This window comes from Natator depressus, chromosome 1 (genome assembly GCF_965152275.1).
Source record: "Natator depressus isolate rNatDep1 chromosome 1, rNatDep2.hap1, whole genome shotgun sequence".
NCBI lineage: Eukaryota > Metazoa > Chordata > Testudines > Cheloniidae > Natator > Natator depressus.
The window spans coordinates 110,643,687-110,661,494 of NC_134234.1; the positions used below are offsets into that span (position 1 = coordinate 110,643,687).

The 17,808-nt window shown below is 42.6% G+C and overlaps 1 protein-coding gene across 2 annotated transcripts in view; it reads right to left on the reverse strand.

Annotated features, from left to right (window-relative positions):
* The window catches only part of RASA3 (RAS p21 protein activator 3), a 255,686-nt gene that overhangs the window by 101,890 nt on the left and 135,988 nt on the right, over positions 1-17,808 (reverse strand). For both annotated transcript variants that reach the window (XM_074964223.1, XM_074964213.1), the window contains exon 3: positions 13,425-13,528. In XM_074964223.1, coding sequence (XP_074820324.1) covers positions 13,425-13,528 — 104 coding nt within the window. The remainder of the gene's footprint in view (positions 1-13,424; positions 13,529-17,808) is intronic.

A 17,808-nucleotide genomic window follows, 5' to 3' on the forward strand; every position in this document is an offset into this window, starting at 1 on the left:
CTTTTGTAATCAATAAACTTGCTTTAGTGTTTATCTTTACCAGTAAATTTTCCTGAACTGTTTGGCAAATCTGCTCAGGTTTACAAAGGCTTGTGTAGATCCACTTTCCATTGATGAAGTGGTGAACCAATTAATAAACTTGCATTGCTCAAAAAAGGTCTTGAGCAGTGCAAGACAGTATATTCTTGAGGTACAGTGCTGTGAGCTGGGGGGATTCGGCTGGTGTCTTTCTCTGTGTGATTCATGAGTGGCTCTGGGAGCATTCATGCAGTCTAGCTGGGTGTGGGGCTCCACATGCTGTTGTGCTAAGTGATAACAGCACCTGGAGGGGTTTGCTGCTTGTCACTAGCAGAGCATTGTGAGAGACAGCCTAGGCTGGAGATATAAGGGGGCACAGTGGTCTCACAGGCCCAGGCTGCACCCCCAGGGATGCCGTCACAGGAACATCTTGAACTGAATAGTATACCTGCATGCAATAACTTCCAGGATCCACCTATCTGATGTTATTAATTCCCATTTGTGGTAAAATTTGCACAAGTGATTCCCAAACTGAGGGTAAACAATGTCCAACTGGGCTGGTTTGTAACTCTAAAGCCTTATGTTACATCTGAGGCCTTGTAGGAATCACAGATGATGAAGCTGTGGCATTCTTCCCCTTATTATGAGGCTTACAAGACTTCTTCCTCTGCTGTTGATGTTGAGAGGCATGAGACTGAGGCTGAGGATAATAATTCCTCCTCCATTATCAGTGAGGAATCAACAAAGAAGACATATATTGTCTTTGATATCTAAAATTAGAAGCTAGAGATGATCTCTTATTCATTGTAAAGAAGCCCACAGATCTAGTTGTAGATATCACATTTTTCATCTTTTCTAGCATTTCATCTATCTGTACACTAAATAGGACCTTTCAAAAGGAAGGTCTTCAATCCTCATTTTCATCTCATGAGGCAGGCCTACTGATTTGACCCATGCATGCCTTCTTAAAATGATAGCTGAAGCTACTGCTCTAGTCAAAGCATCTGAAGAGTCAAATACTGCTCTCCATTTGTATTTAGCAACATTCTAGCCTTCCGTGAGTAGAGCATTTGCTAATTTCTTAAACTCCTCATGTAAAGTATAATGAACAACATTTTCCCCCACAGAGGGTACTGGTACCTTGCCATGACAGACTCAATTTGAAATATGCATGGCTACAGTGGTAGAAGAACTTTTCCTGCCAATGACATCTAGTCTTTTCCCTTCATCAGATGGAGTGGATTGTAGTTGAGCACTGTTAGATCTCCGCAAAGCCACTTCTACACCCAATGAATTGGGAGTCAGGTAAGTGTGGAACATGGCCAAACTGTCCTAAGGTAATTGGGACAACCTGTCAGCCTTCTTTGATAAAGGTGGAAGATGGAGGATTGTTCCAGATTGTCTTTGCTGGTGGGCACAGCCCTTCCAATAAGGAAAGTGTAACTTTGGTCTAGTACAGATGCCCCCTAACTGGGGTGAGCCCCCCTATACAGGTGCAGAGGAACATTCAAGGGGGCCTGGCGGGGCCTAGGCCAGCCCCGACAGGGGGCGGAGAGGGAGCACCGGCCAGCCCCACTCCACACCCAACTCTGCTCTGGCCCTGCCCCCAGCCTCAGCCCCTGACCGTGGCACTGTGCCCAGCCCAATCCCCAGCCTCTGCTCCCTCACCATGGCCTGGCTATGGCTCCAAACCCAGGCCTGGCCCCATACCTGGCCTCAGCTCCTGGATGTGGCTCTGGTTTCCAGCCCCAGCCTTGGCCCCCTTACCCAGTCTGCATCCCCCAACGCCCCAGCAGCCGCAGCTCCAGTTCCAGGGGCGTGGGGGTGGGCATGGGAGCAGACAGAGGTAAGGGGATGTGTGACCCTGAAAATTTTGGGGACCACTGGTCTAGTAGCTGCTCCCAGTATATCAAAAATGGGATGGCGTGATTCCTCAATTGAAAATTAGGGAATATCCAATGTGTTCGCCATAGACTCCACTAACTCATGGAATGGCATCACATCTTCTCAAGATGACAAGGCTAACTTGTCCCCTACATTCTGGGGATGTCATTCCTCCAGAGTCTGGATCTGACTCCCTGAACTCCATTAATTCTTCCTCTTCTGATAAAAATTCCCACCCTGCTGTAGAAGATTTAGCAGGACTTCTAGGTTCTTTTGTATCCAGTAATTGTACATCCTGTCTGAACTGAATCAGAGAAAACCTATTCCCATACATAGGAAATAAGGTGGTAAGGTGCCGGGAAAAAAAACAGTGTAGCCATCAAACCCAAGGTGTTATTTGCCAGTCAGGCCAGAAACCCATATTTGTATCCGATTTTTATATATATATATAAAAATCTATATATAAATCTTTTATATTATATATATATATATACACACACACACACACACACATATATATATATACACACACACACAAATCTTTTCCCAAACAGATCTGAGGTATAAGGGTATCTTTGTTCATAATACCTCTAATCAGAGGAAGAATATGGATCGCAAAACGGTTCTGCAAAAGGTAATTCTTGGTTCAGACAGCACTGGAGACAGTAATACCCTTTGCTGAACAAAGGAAATTGGAGAAAAATTCCTCCCCAGGAGAATTCAAAGACATTTTACGTGGTGGCAGGAGAGGAGAAATTCTGAATTCCTCTACATGCTCTTTCCTTGCTGGAGAAAAACATATCTGAGTCTGCTGTCATACAAGCTCCTCTTGTTCCATCAATATAGCTGACTTGATCTCTGCCCGAACAGAGGATGGAGCCAATCTGTGTACCTGTGCAACTATCTGCTGTGGTGCCACACTATTACCAGCCTCTGGTGCCTCAGTACTCCCTCATTTCACCAGTTTCTCAAGCCTAAATTTTGGAATCGGCTCATCTGGATCTGAGTGTGTCATGTCTAAGAAAGAATGTCTCCTCACCTTTCCATGAAGGTAGATATCACTTCTCAGCTCCTTAAACATATATTGTTTAGAAGGGCTTTCTCCTGCAGATTGGCTCTTCTAAAAGAGGCGAACACCACTGAGGACTGAAAACTCATACATGTCTTGCCAGTCAAGTCTTTATTAAAAGGACTGGCGCTAAACATAGAAGGCTGACACCTTCAAAGGGTTTCTTTTTCTGATCTTTAACTCTGGGTTTTTCAGCATTAGTGGTTGAGTGGCAGACTCAGCCAGTGCCGGTGCAGATCTGTGGGCTCTTCTGGAACCATATCCTTTTCTGGTTCCAGATGGTTTTGACGACAGTGGTCCTTGTAACAGAATTGCTTGAAGCCTATTCTGTCCGTCTTTGCTCTTGTTGTAAAAGTAGAGCTTATTGAACACTTGGAGGGCAAGGGTCCTTCCCCTAAACGTGCCAGGCATCTAGCATGCATATCCAACGCAGGGAATGCACTGGACAAGAAACGTCTTTTAGAAAAGGGTTTCTTCTTTAGTTCCATCCAAGTAACTAACTATATTACCAATCACTAAAATATTAACTAACAACATTTAAATACTTACCAACTAAGATCTAAATCTAATCACGTACCCAGAAGCTCCACACAAACTGTTCACCTGGTTCCAGTTAGAAGGAACTGAGGCAGCTGGAGCACCATGCCCCTTTTATATCCTCACCTTGGAACTCTTCACTTTCATTGCAGGGAGGGGTGAGGGAGGAGCATGAGTGCTCCAACAGCTACTGCTAGCTAGAATTCTACCTTTCAGGCTGCACCAGTTGGAGCATCCCATGAGTGGGAATATGCAGAGGACACTCAAAGGAGAATGGGTATTTACAATTTCCTTACGCCGGTATTAAGACAGTGATACTGCTCTCTTTCTGCCACTGTGCCCAGACATATCTGGTTTGCTTATTACTGCTGAGATGCACTGGTCTCAATGGTTTTTCCAAGTGTAACCCCCCAAATCCTTTTCCTATTTGAAGAGTTGGATGACAATTGTTTCATATATTACATACATCCTGATTTGTCGTCTTTGCTTTACTACTCTCACCCAAATTCCTTGAGGAGTGTGTGATTGAAGTAGGAGAGAAAAAAGCTTATTTTATTTTATTTTAAAGGGAAGAAAAGCTATTCTGGTTTCTCTTACACAAAAAATAAACCCTAATGAGAACAGAATCAGTTTCATTTGCAGTAGTATCTTTCCTACTCAAAGTATCTCAACATGCTTTAAAAACAATAGGTTATACCAGGGTAACATCCCTCAAGCCAAAGCAGGGATACACAATGTCCAAGGACAGTTTGACATAACCAGCTTATTTTCATAGTAAACTGTTTGCATTTACACACACATTACATATATGTAAAAATAGAAACATTTCATGTTTCAGACCAATCAAGCCTTGCATTTCTGTCTTTATTACATGTTGCATTCCACCTGGCATCCAAGATACATCCAAGGCACAGCTGTTCACAGCTTTATCATCAATTTAGCTAAGAAGATCCTGAATGACTTAGCAAGTTAGCGTCAGGAAAATGCAGACGTAATAATGAAACATGAAAACCCACAAATGTGTTTATCATTATGACCCTTTCATCCGCCAGTGCCAAAAATGTACTGCATTGTTGCTCTAAAATTTATCTACTGCATAAGTGTTTATCTTCTGGGTTTGTTTTTGTTCACAGATGTCTTATAAATAGGAAGAAAACATCTGACTTGTTTTGTTTTTGCCAGCTCAAGACTTCATCTCTGCTACACAATGTGTAAGTTACACTTCTACCTTTGATGCCGGAGAATTCACTGTCACAACAGGCCAAGGTAGAAATATAAATATTTCAAATTTGAATTTAAAAAAACAAACAAACACACACACACACACACACACACACACCCCTAGTCAAAGCTCTAGAACCTTGACAACCTAGGCATTTATAACCTGTGGGATTAAGTGCCTCCTGGGCAGGGTTGTTCTACATAGAGACTTCTCTCTGGACCACGCCTAGGTCCTAAATACAGCCTTTTGGTCTCCCTTCTCTTGCTCATGGCTCGAAAGCCTCAGCTTCTTCTCACTGCTGTCAGTGCACACACACTCCCACCACTATTCCAGCCTTTACCTCTCCTTTTAGTCCGTGCTTTCTCATGCCTCAGTGTTACCACTCCAGCTCATCTGGCTCCACAAGCTCCCCTTTGCTCAGTATCTGGTCCCAACTTCTTCCAGGCCTTTGCTTATGCCACCAATGACACTCAATCCTCTGTCCTTCCCATGTCAGGGGTCTCCATATGTGCAGGTCTCACTTCATCTGGACTCTTAGTCCCTACTGCCCCATTCACTTATTGAGAAAGAAATAAGGGGTGTCCTCTTCCATCCAGTGAAACCGATGGGTATATTTCAGGCCAACAATGAAAATCACATTTTTGTTAGGAAACTTTGGACACTAAAATATAGTTCAAATATTGCTTACAGAGGTTGTGAACTTGACTGTCTGTTTCCTGTCTGATAGGATAGATTTGACATCTTTTTGATTTGGGGTTTTGGAGAGGGCTAAGTGCGTGCATCCCAGAATGCTGAGAGGGTAGGGGTTTTTAGGTAGTATGCTGTCAGAGTTTCTTGTGAATAATTAATATTTGATGGGGCTTTTATTTATTGTAATATTAATTGTCAAGGTTCTAGAGCTTTGACTAGGTGTCTTTTTTTTTTTTTAATTCAAATTTGAAATATTTATATTTCTACCTTGGCCTGTTGTGACAGTGAATTCTCCGGCATCAAAGGTAGAAGTGTAACTTACACATTGTGTAGCAGAGATGAAGTCTTGAGCCAGCAAAAACAAAACAAGTCAGATATTTTCTTCCTATTTATAAGACGTCTGTGAACAAAAACAAACCCAGAAGGATAAATACTTATGCAGTAGATAAATTTTAGAGCAACAATGCAGTACATTTTTGGCACTGGCAGATGAAAGGGTCACCCCCTCCTGCACCCCAACCCCAATTTCGTGAGCATTCATGGCCCGCCATACAATTTCCATACCCAGATGTGGCCCTCGGGCCAAAAAGTTTGCCCACCCCTGCTTTAAATTGACTTCAATAGATTTTGGATCAAGCCCATAAAGTAACAGCTGCATTTCTATGAACAAATCCTATTCCCAAGAAAATTACTGCCTATTTATTTAGTGACTCCAGCTCCTCCCTCTTCTACTTTCCAGCCCTTGTCATAGCTTTGCCAGAGTTAGTCTGACCAGGATAACTCTCCTTTCCAGGACCTTCAAGATTGTAGTCCTTATTAGGAAGAATTCCTTTCTTCAGATGAAGAATCAGCAAGATCAGATTAGAAAGGGAAGGAGCACCTCCTTACTACCACACAAGAGAGTCTCTCCATCAGAGGAGCATGGGTTTTCCTCCAATTTCTAAAAGAAGGCTCCAAAGCTTAAAGAAGTTTCAAAAAGTTTAAATTTCAGTTTCATAATTTCTTCTTTTTTATTCAAATCAAGAGATTTCCCTACTTTCTGCCCTAAATCCTGACATTTGAGAAGTGGCAGAGTGTACAGTAATTAAGATTTTACACTAATGAGTCTTTTAAGTTGAAATGCCTTCTATTAGAGGTTCCATAAATGGAGTTGTATATGTCCAAATGGATTAAAAAATTAGTTCAGGGAGCTTTGAGAATATTATTTGTATTGCAGTAAGTGCCTGGAGACTCCAGCCAACACCATGGTCCCACTGTGGTAGGTGCTGTACACAAAAATAGGAAGAGCTAGTTCTTGCTCCAAAGAGCTTAAAATCTGAGATGATGAGAAAAAGAGTTGGAGAAATGATGTATTATCCCCATTTTATAGATTGGAAACTGAGGTAGAGAGAGATTGAATGACTTGCCCAAGGTCACACAAATCTGTCAGAGTTGGGTACTGAAACCAGATCTCCTGAGTTCTAGTGCCTTAACCAACAAATTTATCCTTCCTCCTTTACAAGATTTCCAATATTCCAGTGCAAATATGTACTCCTCTTGAGAAACAGCCATCTCGCCGGAAGAGAAAGCTGAAGTTGCCACCAGAGAGCTCTGCAGGACAGTAGCGTGGTCTTCCTTACACTCTTTTATGAAGCATTGTAGATTGATTCTTTGTTCTACTCATGTTGCTTTAGGTATCAGAGTGCTGAGGCAATTGTAGCAGTTTCAGTCATACAGTTCATTGTGTCTCCCATCCATTCGATATGTTATTTATCTAACCTTCTGTGACTGCTGTTCAGATTTTATCCATTTTGAGCAGGAGTACAAGGGTGCAGAAACATGAACTTTACCTGATTGGATGTCTGCACGCTTTCACTCCAGTTTGGAATGAAACACACAAAGATAATGCTGCCCTTGGCCTTAAAAAAAGAGATTGGCCTTAAAAAAAGCAGGAGAAACCCTAAAGTGAAGAATAGTAGGCATCCTGATTTGTCTACAGCTCTCAACCTATTTACCATTGTGGGCCACATATGCAGCTCTCTGTGTTATGTGGACCCATTCACACAATATATATGCTACCTGTATGGCCCTAAGGATGTCACATGGGCCGCAGCTGTGTGCTGACTGGGCCACAAGCAGCCTGTGGGACCACTGGTCTAGAGAGGAAAGCTCTCTAATCTTTACTAGCTAAATGTTAGAGTTCAGTTTACTAACTGAAAAGTTTCTTAACTCTGAACATATATTAAAAGTTTTAAAAAGTATATCAGAACAAGTAGCACAGTAAAGCTTTGGAAATCTGACAGAAGTTCAAGGAAGGACAGAAGACTCCAAACAATCCTTCAAATGGTTTGACTTCTAATGCCAACAATCAGTGGCTCAGGGGAACATATGCCCCTCTGTTTTAGACTGTAGTATATGTACAAAGATTTACCATTACCAGATAAAAAAATCCCTATTTTAAGTAAACCTGCCTTTGTATCTCAATGCAGTGGAGTCACTAAATAAACAGGCAGTAATTTTCTTGGGAATAGGATTTGTTCATAGAAATGCAGCTATTACTTTATGGGCTTGATCCAAAGTCTATTGAAGTCAATTTAAGGAAGGGGTGGGCAAACTTTTTGGCCCGAGGGCCACATCTGGTATGGAAATTGTATGGCAGGCCATGAATGCTCACGGAATTGGGGTTGGGGTACAGGAGGGGGTGAGGGCTCTGGCTGGAGGTGTGGGCTCTGGGGTGGGGCAGGGGATGGGGATGTGGGATTTGGGGTGTAGGAGGGTGCTCCAGGCTGGGACTGAGGGGTTCGGAGGGCAGGAGGGGGATCAGGGTTGGGGGCTGCGGGCTCTGTGGGGGAGCCAGAAATGAGGAGTTCAGGGTGCAGGTGGGGGCTCTGGACTGGGGCAGGACGGGTGAGGGCTTCGGATGGGAGTGCAGGTGGGTGCTCCGGGCTGGGACTGAGGTGTTCGGAGGGTGGGAGGGGGATCAGGGCACAGTCTCTGGGTGGTGCTTACCTTAAGCAGCTCCCGGAAGCAGCCCCCCTCCGGCTCCTACATGGCAGTGTGGCCAGGTGGCTCCGCACGCTGCCTTGTCCACAGGTGTCGCAGTTCCCTGCCAATGGGAGCTGCGGGGACAGTGCCTGTGGACGGGGAAGTGCGTGGAGCCCCGTGGCTGCCCCTAAACATAGGAGTTGGAGGTGGGACATGCCGCTGCTTCTGGGAGCTGTGGCACGCGTGAGCACAGCGGACCCAACCCCGCTCCCTGCCAGGAGCATGGGAGCAGGGCAAGCCCCAGACCCCGCTCCCCAGAGGGAGCTCGAGGGCCAGATTAAATCAGCTGACAGGCCGGATGTGGCCCGCGGGCCAGAGTTGCCCACCTCTGATTTAAAGACTTCACCTGGTTTCAGCAGACTCTGGATCAGGCCCTAGAAGAAGTACCCAAGAGGAAACTAAATACAGGTTTAGTCAAAATTTCACACCCACAGAACAGACTTCGAAGTTATGGTTCCCACATCCTTCACCCAAGTATGTTCTTTCATAGTTAGTACTTTCTATTAATATGTGGTTTAAAAAAAAAAAAAGCTGCATGCTGCACCTACAATACAGCTTTGAGCTATAAAGGGAACCATAACTCAGATCCCTGGCTTGTTTGTATGTAAAAATCAGTGGATAAAAGTGATTTTTTCAAAATTTTAAAAATAAACCTATTTAAAATTTAATTTAAATTATAACTGTGTTAAGGCATAAATAAATATTTCATAGATTATATTAAGTTTAATTTCAACAATTTAAGTGGTACACGTTTTCTGCTAAAGTTTTCAAAGAAGTCAAACCACTGAATGGTGGACGTCACTAACTAAGCACCTAGACCAGAGTTTGTTGAAGTGCTAAACCAGCTTTTGACATCAGTAGCCTCTTCTGCAGGTGTAGTGACAACATTTTCTTCATTTCAGTTTACTCAACTAATTCTGTTCAATGACTAATTCATTCAAAGTTAAGAAACTGATTGGCAGTTGAAAAAGCAGGGAAGCTTGAATATAAACTAGCTGTGAAAGATAATCCCTACAGCTCTAAAATCTTGAGGGACATGGTGACCAGAAACAATCAGTTCGGTTCATATTAATTCAACTATCTAAAAAACTTCAGTTAGCTTATGAAAATACGTTTTTCATTTAAAACTATTTCTCTTAAGTAGCCAGCCTATTTTAGCTAGTTTTATGTAATTAATAAAAAAATCTGTTGTGTATTTTTATTGCATTTCCATCCAAACAGAGCTTGACACCAAGTCATGAGTAAATAAGAAATGCATCATTTACCATTTATTAACATAATAAAAAATGTAAAGATTAAGAATCTGAATAAATGTATGTTAAGCTATATAAGCACTTAAATAAATACATATATAGTGTGTCCTATTAGCAAAAAATACCAAATTTAGTGTAAAGGCTATATTTAGTTACAAGTCAACATATTTTAATAAAAAAGAAAAGGAGTACTTGTGGCACCTTAGAGACTAACCAGTTTATTTGAGCATGAGCTTTCGTGAGCTACAGCTCACTTCATCGGATGCATAGCATATCTATGCATCCGATGAAGTGAGCTGTAGCTCACGAAAGCTCATGCTCAAATAAACTGGTTAGTCTCTAAGGTGCCACAAGTACTCCTTTTCTTTTTTCTTTTTACGAATACAGACTAACACGGCTGTTACTCTGAAACCTGTCATATTTTAATAGTTACTAATCAATGAGAATCAACCTTTTCTTTATGAAAGTATAACTGCAAAACAAGGTTCAAATCAATTATTTAAATCCATGTTTCCTGCTTGCTGATTTAAATCATGATTAAACGCAGTGATTTAATTTGCTTTGATTTAAAAATCAATGCACCTTGTGTAAAATATCAAATAAAAACTGCATAGTTTTGAGGTCTTTTTCCCTTTTTTTTTTTAATATAAGAATTCAGTGACTGTATGCTGAAATAACTATACTGAGAAGAAGTGTGTTGATCGCTAGATAGATTCACTCTATATGCACTAAGCATGACTGCATACTGCATTTGTACAGCATATATTCACTTTTTTTTGTAACTATTTCTCCACACTCCCCTCCAGCCCCCACAAACTTATCAAAGCACGTATTCCTCATTGTGAACTACAGATTTACTAAGCTGGAACATTGTTGTTTACAATAAAGATAATGTATGATTTTGTCAAACTGTTGAAAAAAGAATCCATCTAAAACTTTAAAATAAAAAATAACATTGCAAGGATAATGAAAAATGTCTGTGCTCCTAAAAGAGTGGTTTTCAACCAGAGGCCCACAGACTGTCGAAGGGATCTGTGAAAGGTTGTCGTTACAGTGGTTTTCAGCCTGTGGTCTGCAGACGCCTGGGAGTCCAAAGACTATGTCTAAGATTTCCAAAGGGGTCCGCACTTCCATTTGAAACTTTTAGGCATCCACAAATAAAAAAGTTTGAAAAAAACCCCTGTCCTAAAACAAATACATTTTGACATTTATATGACTGATTAAAAGGGTTTTAAATCTCCTCCCCGCTCCTCAACATCATCATGAAGGCTTGAGGAAGCTCCTTATCCTTCTAACTGATTGTCTAGATGGTCAGTTAGCACTCAGCCAGCCAGGCTGTAAACCTACAGCACACTAACCTCCAGGGTTGCCAACTGTCTAATCACACAAACCCAAACTTGCTGCCCCGCCCCTTCCCTGAGGCCCAGCCCCGCTCACTCCATTCCCCCCTCCCTCCATCACTCACTCTCCCCCACCCTCTCTCACTTTCACTGGGCTGGGGCAGGTGGTTGTGTTGCAGGGGGGTTTGGGTGCAGGAGCGGGCTCTGGGCTGGGGTAGAGGTTGGGGTGCTGGAGGGGGCGCAGGCTCTGGGAAGGAGTTTGAGTGCAGAAAGGGGCTCAGGGCTGGGGCAGGGGGTTGGGGCAAGGGAGGGGGTAAGGGGTATGGGCTCCAGCTGGGCAGTGTTTACCTCAGGCAGCTCCCGGTCGGTGCAGCTCCCTGCCTGCCCTGGCCCCACTCCACTCCCAGAAGTGGCCGGCATGTCCCTGCGGGCCAGTGGTGGTGGAGCTCCGTGTACAGCCCCTGTCTGCAGGCACCGGTCCCGCAGCTCCCATTGGCTGCAGTTCCCGGCCAATAGGAGCTGTGGAGTCAGTGTTTGGAGTGTTGGCAGAGTGCAGAGGTGCCAGCCACTTCTGGGAGCAGCACAGAGCCAGGGCAGGTAGGGAGCCTGCCTTAGCCCCACTGCACTGCCAGACTTTTAGCCGCCTAAAATCTCCCAGTTTGGCTTCAGTAGCCTCCGTGAAATAGAGCCCGATTCCAGGAGACTCCGGAACCCTACTAACCTCCGAAGCACTCACTTGTCACGTGGATCCTGCTGCCACACAGTAACACAGTGCACTTTGACCTATACTTGTTTGAAACAGGAGAAAATCAAAGAACTCTATGGAACTGTTAGTGAATGGCAGCAGGGTCCATGCAGCCACTTAGTGCATGGCAGACTAAATCAGGTGCAGAACGCCCCAGTTTGCTTTGCACTAAGTGACCATATAGACAAGCCCTGAAGCAGATAAATTAAGTGCTACTGAGTTTACTGCATGTCGGGCTTTCAAACAGGATCCTACAAGCAGAGGTCTTGTCTATTTTGCATGGACATTGAAAAATCTCATGGGACTTTGCACAAGTAAGGGTTTGCCTTGATATTCTGGGTGAAGTTTCTCCTTCCCCTACCACTCTTATACTAGATGACCCATTAGCTATTGCCCCCTACTCCAAAGGTGATAGTATTTTAGTGATGCTACATGCAGATAGTTTTTAAAGTATTTGGGGATCTTTTTGAGATTACAGGCCTGTGATGGCAGCACTCACCTTGAGTGCCTCCTTGAGGCTGGGTGTGGTACTGTAATCTTTTCCCTCCTCCTGCCCCCCCGCATAATGCATCCGATGAAGTGAGCTGTAGCTCACGAAAGCTTATGCTCAAATAAATTTGTTAGTCTCTAAGGTGTCACAAGTACTCCTTTTCTTTTCGTGAATACAGACTAACACGGCTGCTACTCTGAAACTTGACCTCACTAGGTGGGTCTTCAGTGGCTCAGTCCTCTGGCCAAGAGGCACAGTCAAAATGGATGAACCCCTTCCAGGGCAGGGAAAGTCAAACAAACTGTCCGCCTTCACCAGGGTCTTCAGCCCCATCGCTAGCCCTTTAAATCCCACCCTTCATTCTGGCTTCCAAAGAATCTTGTCCCCTTCTTGGAATTTAGACCACTCTGCTAGTGGCCAGTGGGGGAACCCAAAGTCACCCGTTCCAACTTCCTTGCATACAGCAGCCATGTACTGCTTCCTTTAATTAGTTACTGCTGCATTCCCTGGGCCTCTTCCCTCCTGCTCCCTTTACCTTCACCTGTTACCTTAGGGTTAAACTTGTCATGTCCTCTCACTCCCAGGTCTAGTAAATGCAGCCAGTTGAGCTCCTTTGGCCAGAGAAGAGCACCCTTTCTTGACCCTCTGGTCCCAGCCAGGAACTGACCAGCTAAAGCCCTGCAGCTGCTTTTATCTGAGCCTGCTGGGCTCTGATTGGCTGCTTCTACAAGGCCTCTCTAGGCAGGCTGGGAGGACCCATCTCTGCTGCTCCTTCCTGTGGTGGGGTGTAGCAAGAACCCAGCCCCTCCAGCAGGAATCCACAAAAGGCCACGTACATCCCATCACAAAGTCCTACATAAAATCAAGTGATTATAAATTATGTTGCTAACATTAATATAATGCTGTAATACTTACTGTATATTTTGATTAAACTAATAATCTGCATTCCCCATCAACTTATTTGTATTTCCTAGCATATAATATATAGGAGACAACTTTTTTCTTTTGTGGTGTGTTTTTTTTAAATCACAATCACTATCATTAATGCCCATTCTAAGACCTGAATTCATATAGCTGCTTATAGTTTGATGAACATGGAAAATCCTGAAAGATTACAACTACAATGAAAATAGGCATTTTATAAACACATACCTATGATGGAATCCCTTCGGAAAACATCTCTATCAAAAATGTAAAATGACAGGTGACGAAAACTCCGAGGAATTTCACAGTAAAAGTCTTCTCCATAGAAGGGGCTGGGGAAATAAGAAGAGTTAGTATTGGTATCTCAAAGTAGCAAGTTTGTTTTTACTTCATACCCTGAATGTTGACTACACTTGCCTTTGTTAGGCTGCAACTGTGTGTACGCACTAAGCTACATCTCCAGGCACTATATCACTTTGATTTATTCCATTATATATTAAATGCCCATGAAACAAAATTTTCCAGTGCATGACAAGGAACAGATATTTATTATTTGTACTGCAATAGCACCTAATGGCTATAATCAAGGACCAGTGCCCCATTGCACTAGGTACACAATGACAAGATGGTCCCTGCCACAAAGAGTTTGCAATCTAAGTACAGTAAAAGCTGTTTTATCTGGCATGTTGGAGGAATGGGGGGTGCCGATAATTGAAAAATGCCAGTTAACTAAGTGGGAGAGAGTTTGGGTGTGGGAGGGGGCTTGGGGTGCAGGAGGGGGTGCAGGTTCCGGGGGGTGCTCACCTTGGGCGGCGCCCCGCAAGCCGTGACCTGTCCCAGCTGCTCCTAGGCGAAGGCGTGGCAGGTGGCTCTGCACGCTGCCTCCACAAATTCCATTGGCCAGGAAAAATAGCCAATGGGAGCTGCAGGGGCGGCACCTGTGGGCAGAGGCAGTGCGTAGAGCCGCCTGCCATGCTTCGGCCTAGAAGTGGCCAGGACAGGTTGCCGCTTGTGGGGAGCCGCCAGAGATGAGCAGCCCCCGGATCCAGCACCCCGCACCCTTTCCTGTGCCCTAAGCCCCCTCCTGCACCCAAACTCCCTCCCTAAGCCAGCACTCCACACCCCCTCCCACGCCCCAACCCCCTGCCAGCCCCACACCAAACAGACTATAAACCGGACTTTCAATGAAGATCAGAAATGCTGGTTTATAGAGCTTTCTGGTTGGTGAAGTGCCAGATAAAACAGCTTTTACTGTATAAAACAAGAGGCAGACAGAAAAGTGAGCAAAAGTAACTGTGAGGAAGTTAGACTATGTATTCTCCAATGCACATTAAATCAACTCTTTGAACTAATTAATTAATTTAAAATGAAAACCTCACATCCAACTTCTCCATTTTCTCCAAACAAAAATCTCAAATCCAAAACTGATTAAGACAATTGGTAGTAACTATGCCTTTGAGGTGGATTTGTGATGTTTATTATCTGTTAATACTGAATATCCATTTCCACCTGATGATGATATACAGAAGAATGAACTAGCTAGATCAACAGAAAAACAAATGACCTTTCCTACAGTTAGGTCAAATTCAACAATGGATAAAAATATCATTTTTAACATACAAATCTGTTTAGGGACGTAAATAGCTTCCCTGGAATCCTACTAGTTTAAACAGAGAAACACCTCAGACTTAATAGCAAACCTTTCGGTTTTTTTCTATCCAATTATATGGTTAAGGAATTGTGTATAAGAACTACAAGCATCTATCAACATTATTTGTGCCGTGACAGGTCTATCGTACTAACACAGATTTTTCACTCCGAGTCACTTAAACTCCATCCGCCCATTCAAATCTATCGAAGCATGAGTCATACTGACAGATGCAGCAAGCACTGCAGATGTAGACTTAAAAATAAATCACTAATTCTAATTAATAGGCTGAAAGCCAGTAGTTTTTCTGTTTAAACAGACCTCCCTTTTGTCCTGGCTGGGCACAAGACTGGGAGACGGATTCATTAAAGCTACAATATAAAAAAAACCCTTCAACGGTATTCTGTTAAAAGATTTAATACTCATCTGAGTTATTAATAGTTCCTTACATTAACTTTCCATTTTTCTTGCATTTTATCAGCATATGTCATTCCCTTGGCTTTGTCAGGACACACATACATTGCTCCTATTATACACGGCAAAAGCATTTTAGGTCACTGCACACCTCTTTTGTTCACTGCTGCCTAGAATGAAATAAATTTTTAATGGATTTCTATACTCTCTTAATAGACTTTTGGAGCTAGCCAGCAAGCCTCATTCATTATATAGCAAAACATGGTACTAAATGTCATTTTTAGTGAGAACATGACACAATGTATTAATTGTTAAAGTTATGCATTATTCTTCAGAAAAAACAATTGTTAAAAATTTATAATAATACATGCTACAATGTTGAGAAATATGTCCAAGATTAACGAATGAAGCCCATAGTACAGACTCGTAGAGCACTACTATTGTTAAACATGGATCCCAAAGGCAGATTTCAGAAAACAAAAAATTACAGTACATCATTTGGTCCCTCTCCTGTCCAGTCTCCTCTGGACGTCAGCATCTGCTCCCATTTATTGTGTCTCAGCCCCTGAGTATTTAAGAATTGTACTTGCATACACAGCTTTTGTGTGCAAAAGGTGTTGCACACAATTCTTGGTGGCTCTGCTCTTGAGTTGGACAATATTTACTTGGTAATGCCTTAGTTTAAGCAACTTTATAGATGTTATATATTTACTTTACTCACAGATCTGGTACCTTCCAACAAAGTTTACAACATGTACTTGCTGCATTGGCACTTTTCCGTGTTAACTATGACAGCATGCCTCGTCACTTTTGCCTGTTTTCCCTCTATGAAGAAACCTTATTTGATCTTCAGGAGCGTGATATTGTTTTTACAGATACAAAGCTTGAAATTTTGCACTAGCACAAACTTTTCTACCAAACTGAGCATTATGAACAGCTCTCCTAGCAGAGTGGTTCCTAAGGGGGACCATAAGGCCCTATACCTGTAAACACTTATGCAGTTGACTTCAGCAGGACTACTCATGTGCACAAAGTTAAGTATGTATGACAGAGTTCAATGCCTAAGCATTAAAGTATCTAAGTTTCTCTGTAGAAATTCTGCTTGCTTTTTCTAGATGTGCTAGTGAATCTATCCATAAAGTCTGTCCTTTCCTTCCCATAAAATACTGATACACATAATGGGCTGCGCCACAAAAAAAGAAAAAAGACACTGAAGAGATGATGCTTATTAACCTGTTGATTATATATCCATTTCGCAATTATAATTCCTAGATTACTGTGCCACCTGAAAGCCTGAAAGGTACAAATATGTATTTTCCCATATTTATTGCACAGTCCTTAAACTCAGATTAGCATTTGATACTTATAAAAATGTATTCAGGGACAGTAATTAGCCGCCCCCCCCCCAACAAACAGACCTCCAATTGGACCAGCCAAACCACCATCATTTGAAGCAGTCAAGAATAGAAAAGACAACAGAGGAAACAACATATGGATGTGCACTGAACATTTCTGGAGAGTAGCCTTGAGAAAAAAGTCTTTAAAAACCTGTTTACAATACATGATGTTGGAAAAGAGCATAATGAAAGGGAGAAATGTGAAGGAAATGCAGTTAGCTATATTATAACTGAATCCTGTATCCACTACTGGACACGAGACTTATTTGCAGGAGTAGTCCCATTGAACTCATTCGTGTGCGTCACGGTAAGCATTATTCTCATTAGTGTTTGCAGAATAGGGCTCTTATTTTATATTTTAGAAAACTCTGTTCAGTGCTTTCCTGGTTGTGGATTTTGAAGACAGTGTTTTACAATATCCTACTCCAACTCATTCAGATAGTGTATTTTTCCTATATTGTGCTTACTTTTAGAAATTAAAAGTGCATTTCTTAAACACTGCACGTATTTCCCAACTGATAATTAAGCAGCAAAACTTTAACTGCAAGAAAATGCACATTAAATCTAATCTGATTTTCCCCCTTCCCCTTGAGTGGTAGGGTGGCTTTGCAAAAACAATATCTTCTTTCTGAAGGAATGAAAAGGAACTATACAACTGCTGTGTGCTTCCACTTAAATTGCAAGCTTATCCTTAACGTATCTCTTCAAACAGTGCCCACTTTGTCTCAAGCCTGGACCTGAGGAGCAAGAGGTCACAGCAGTCAAACCCCATGATTTATTTCTCAAGCCAAACTGTCTTGAGCATCAGCCTCAGGGCTCGAGAAACCTCGTTCCAAAAAAACAAATTGCCTCCCCAAAACAAAAAAAGGCAATCCACCCTGTTTGCTGCACTAAATGCTTTTAATTGACAGAGAAATTAATAAAAGTCAGCAGCATCAAGTTACATAGCCCACCAAGAGACTGACAAAGACTTCAAGAACAAATACCAGAATTATCCCAGCTAAAGATTCAGAGATCTGTCAGAATTTAATGAGTTCAACTTGAACTTCCAATTTTAAAAAAAATTCCTTGGTAGACAAGACCTACTCTCTCATTAGAAGATTTAATTTGGTGAAGAAAAGGGGGGAAGGGTATAGTTTTTGAACATCGGAAT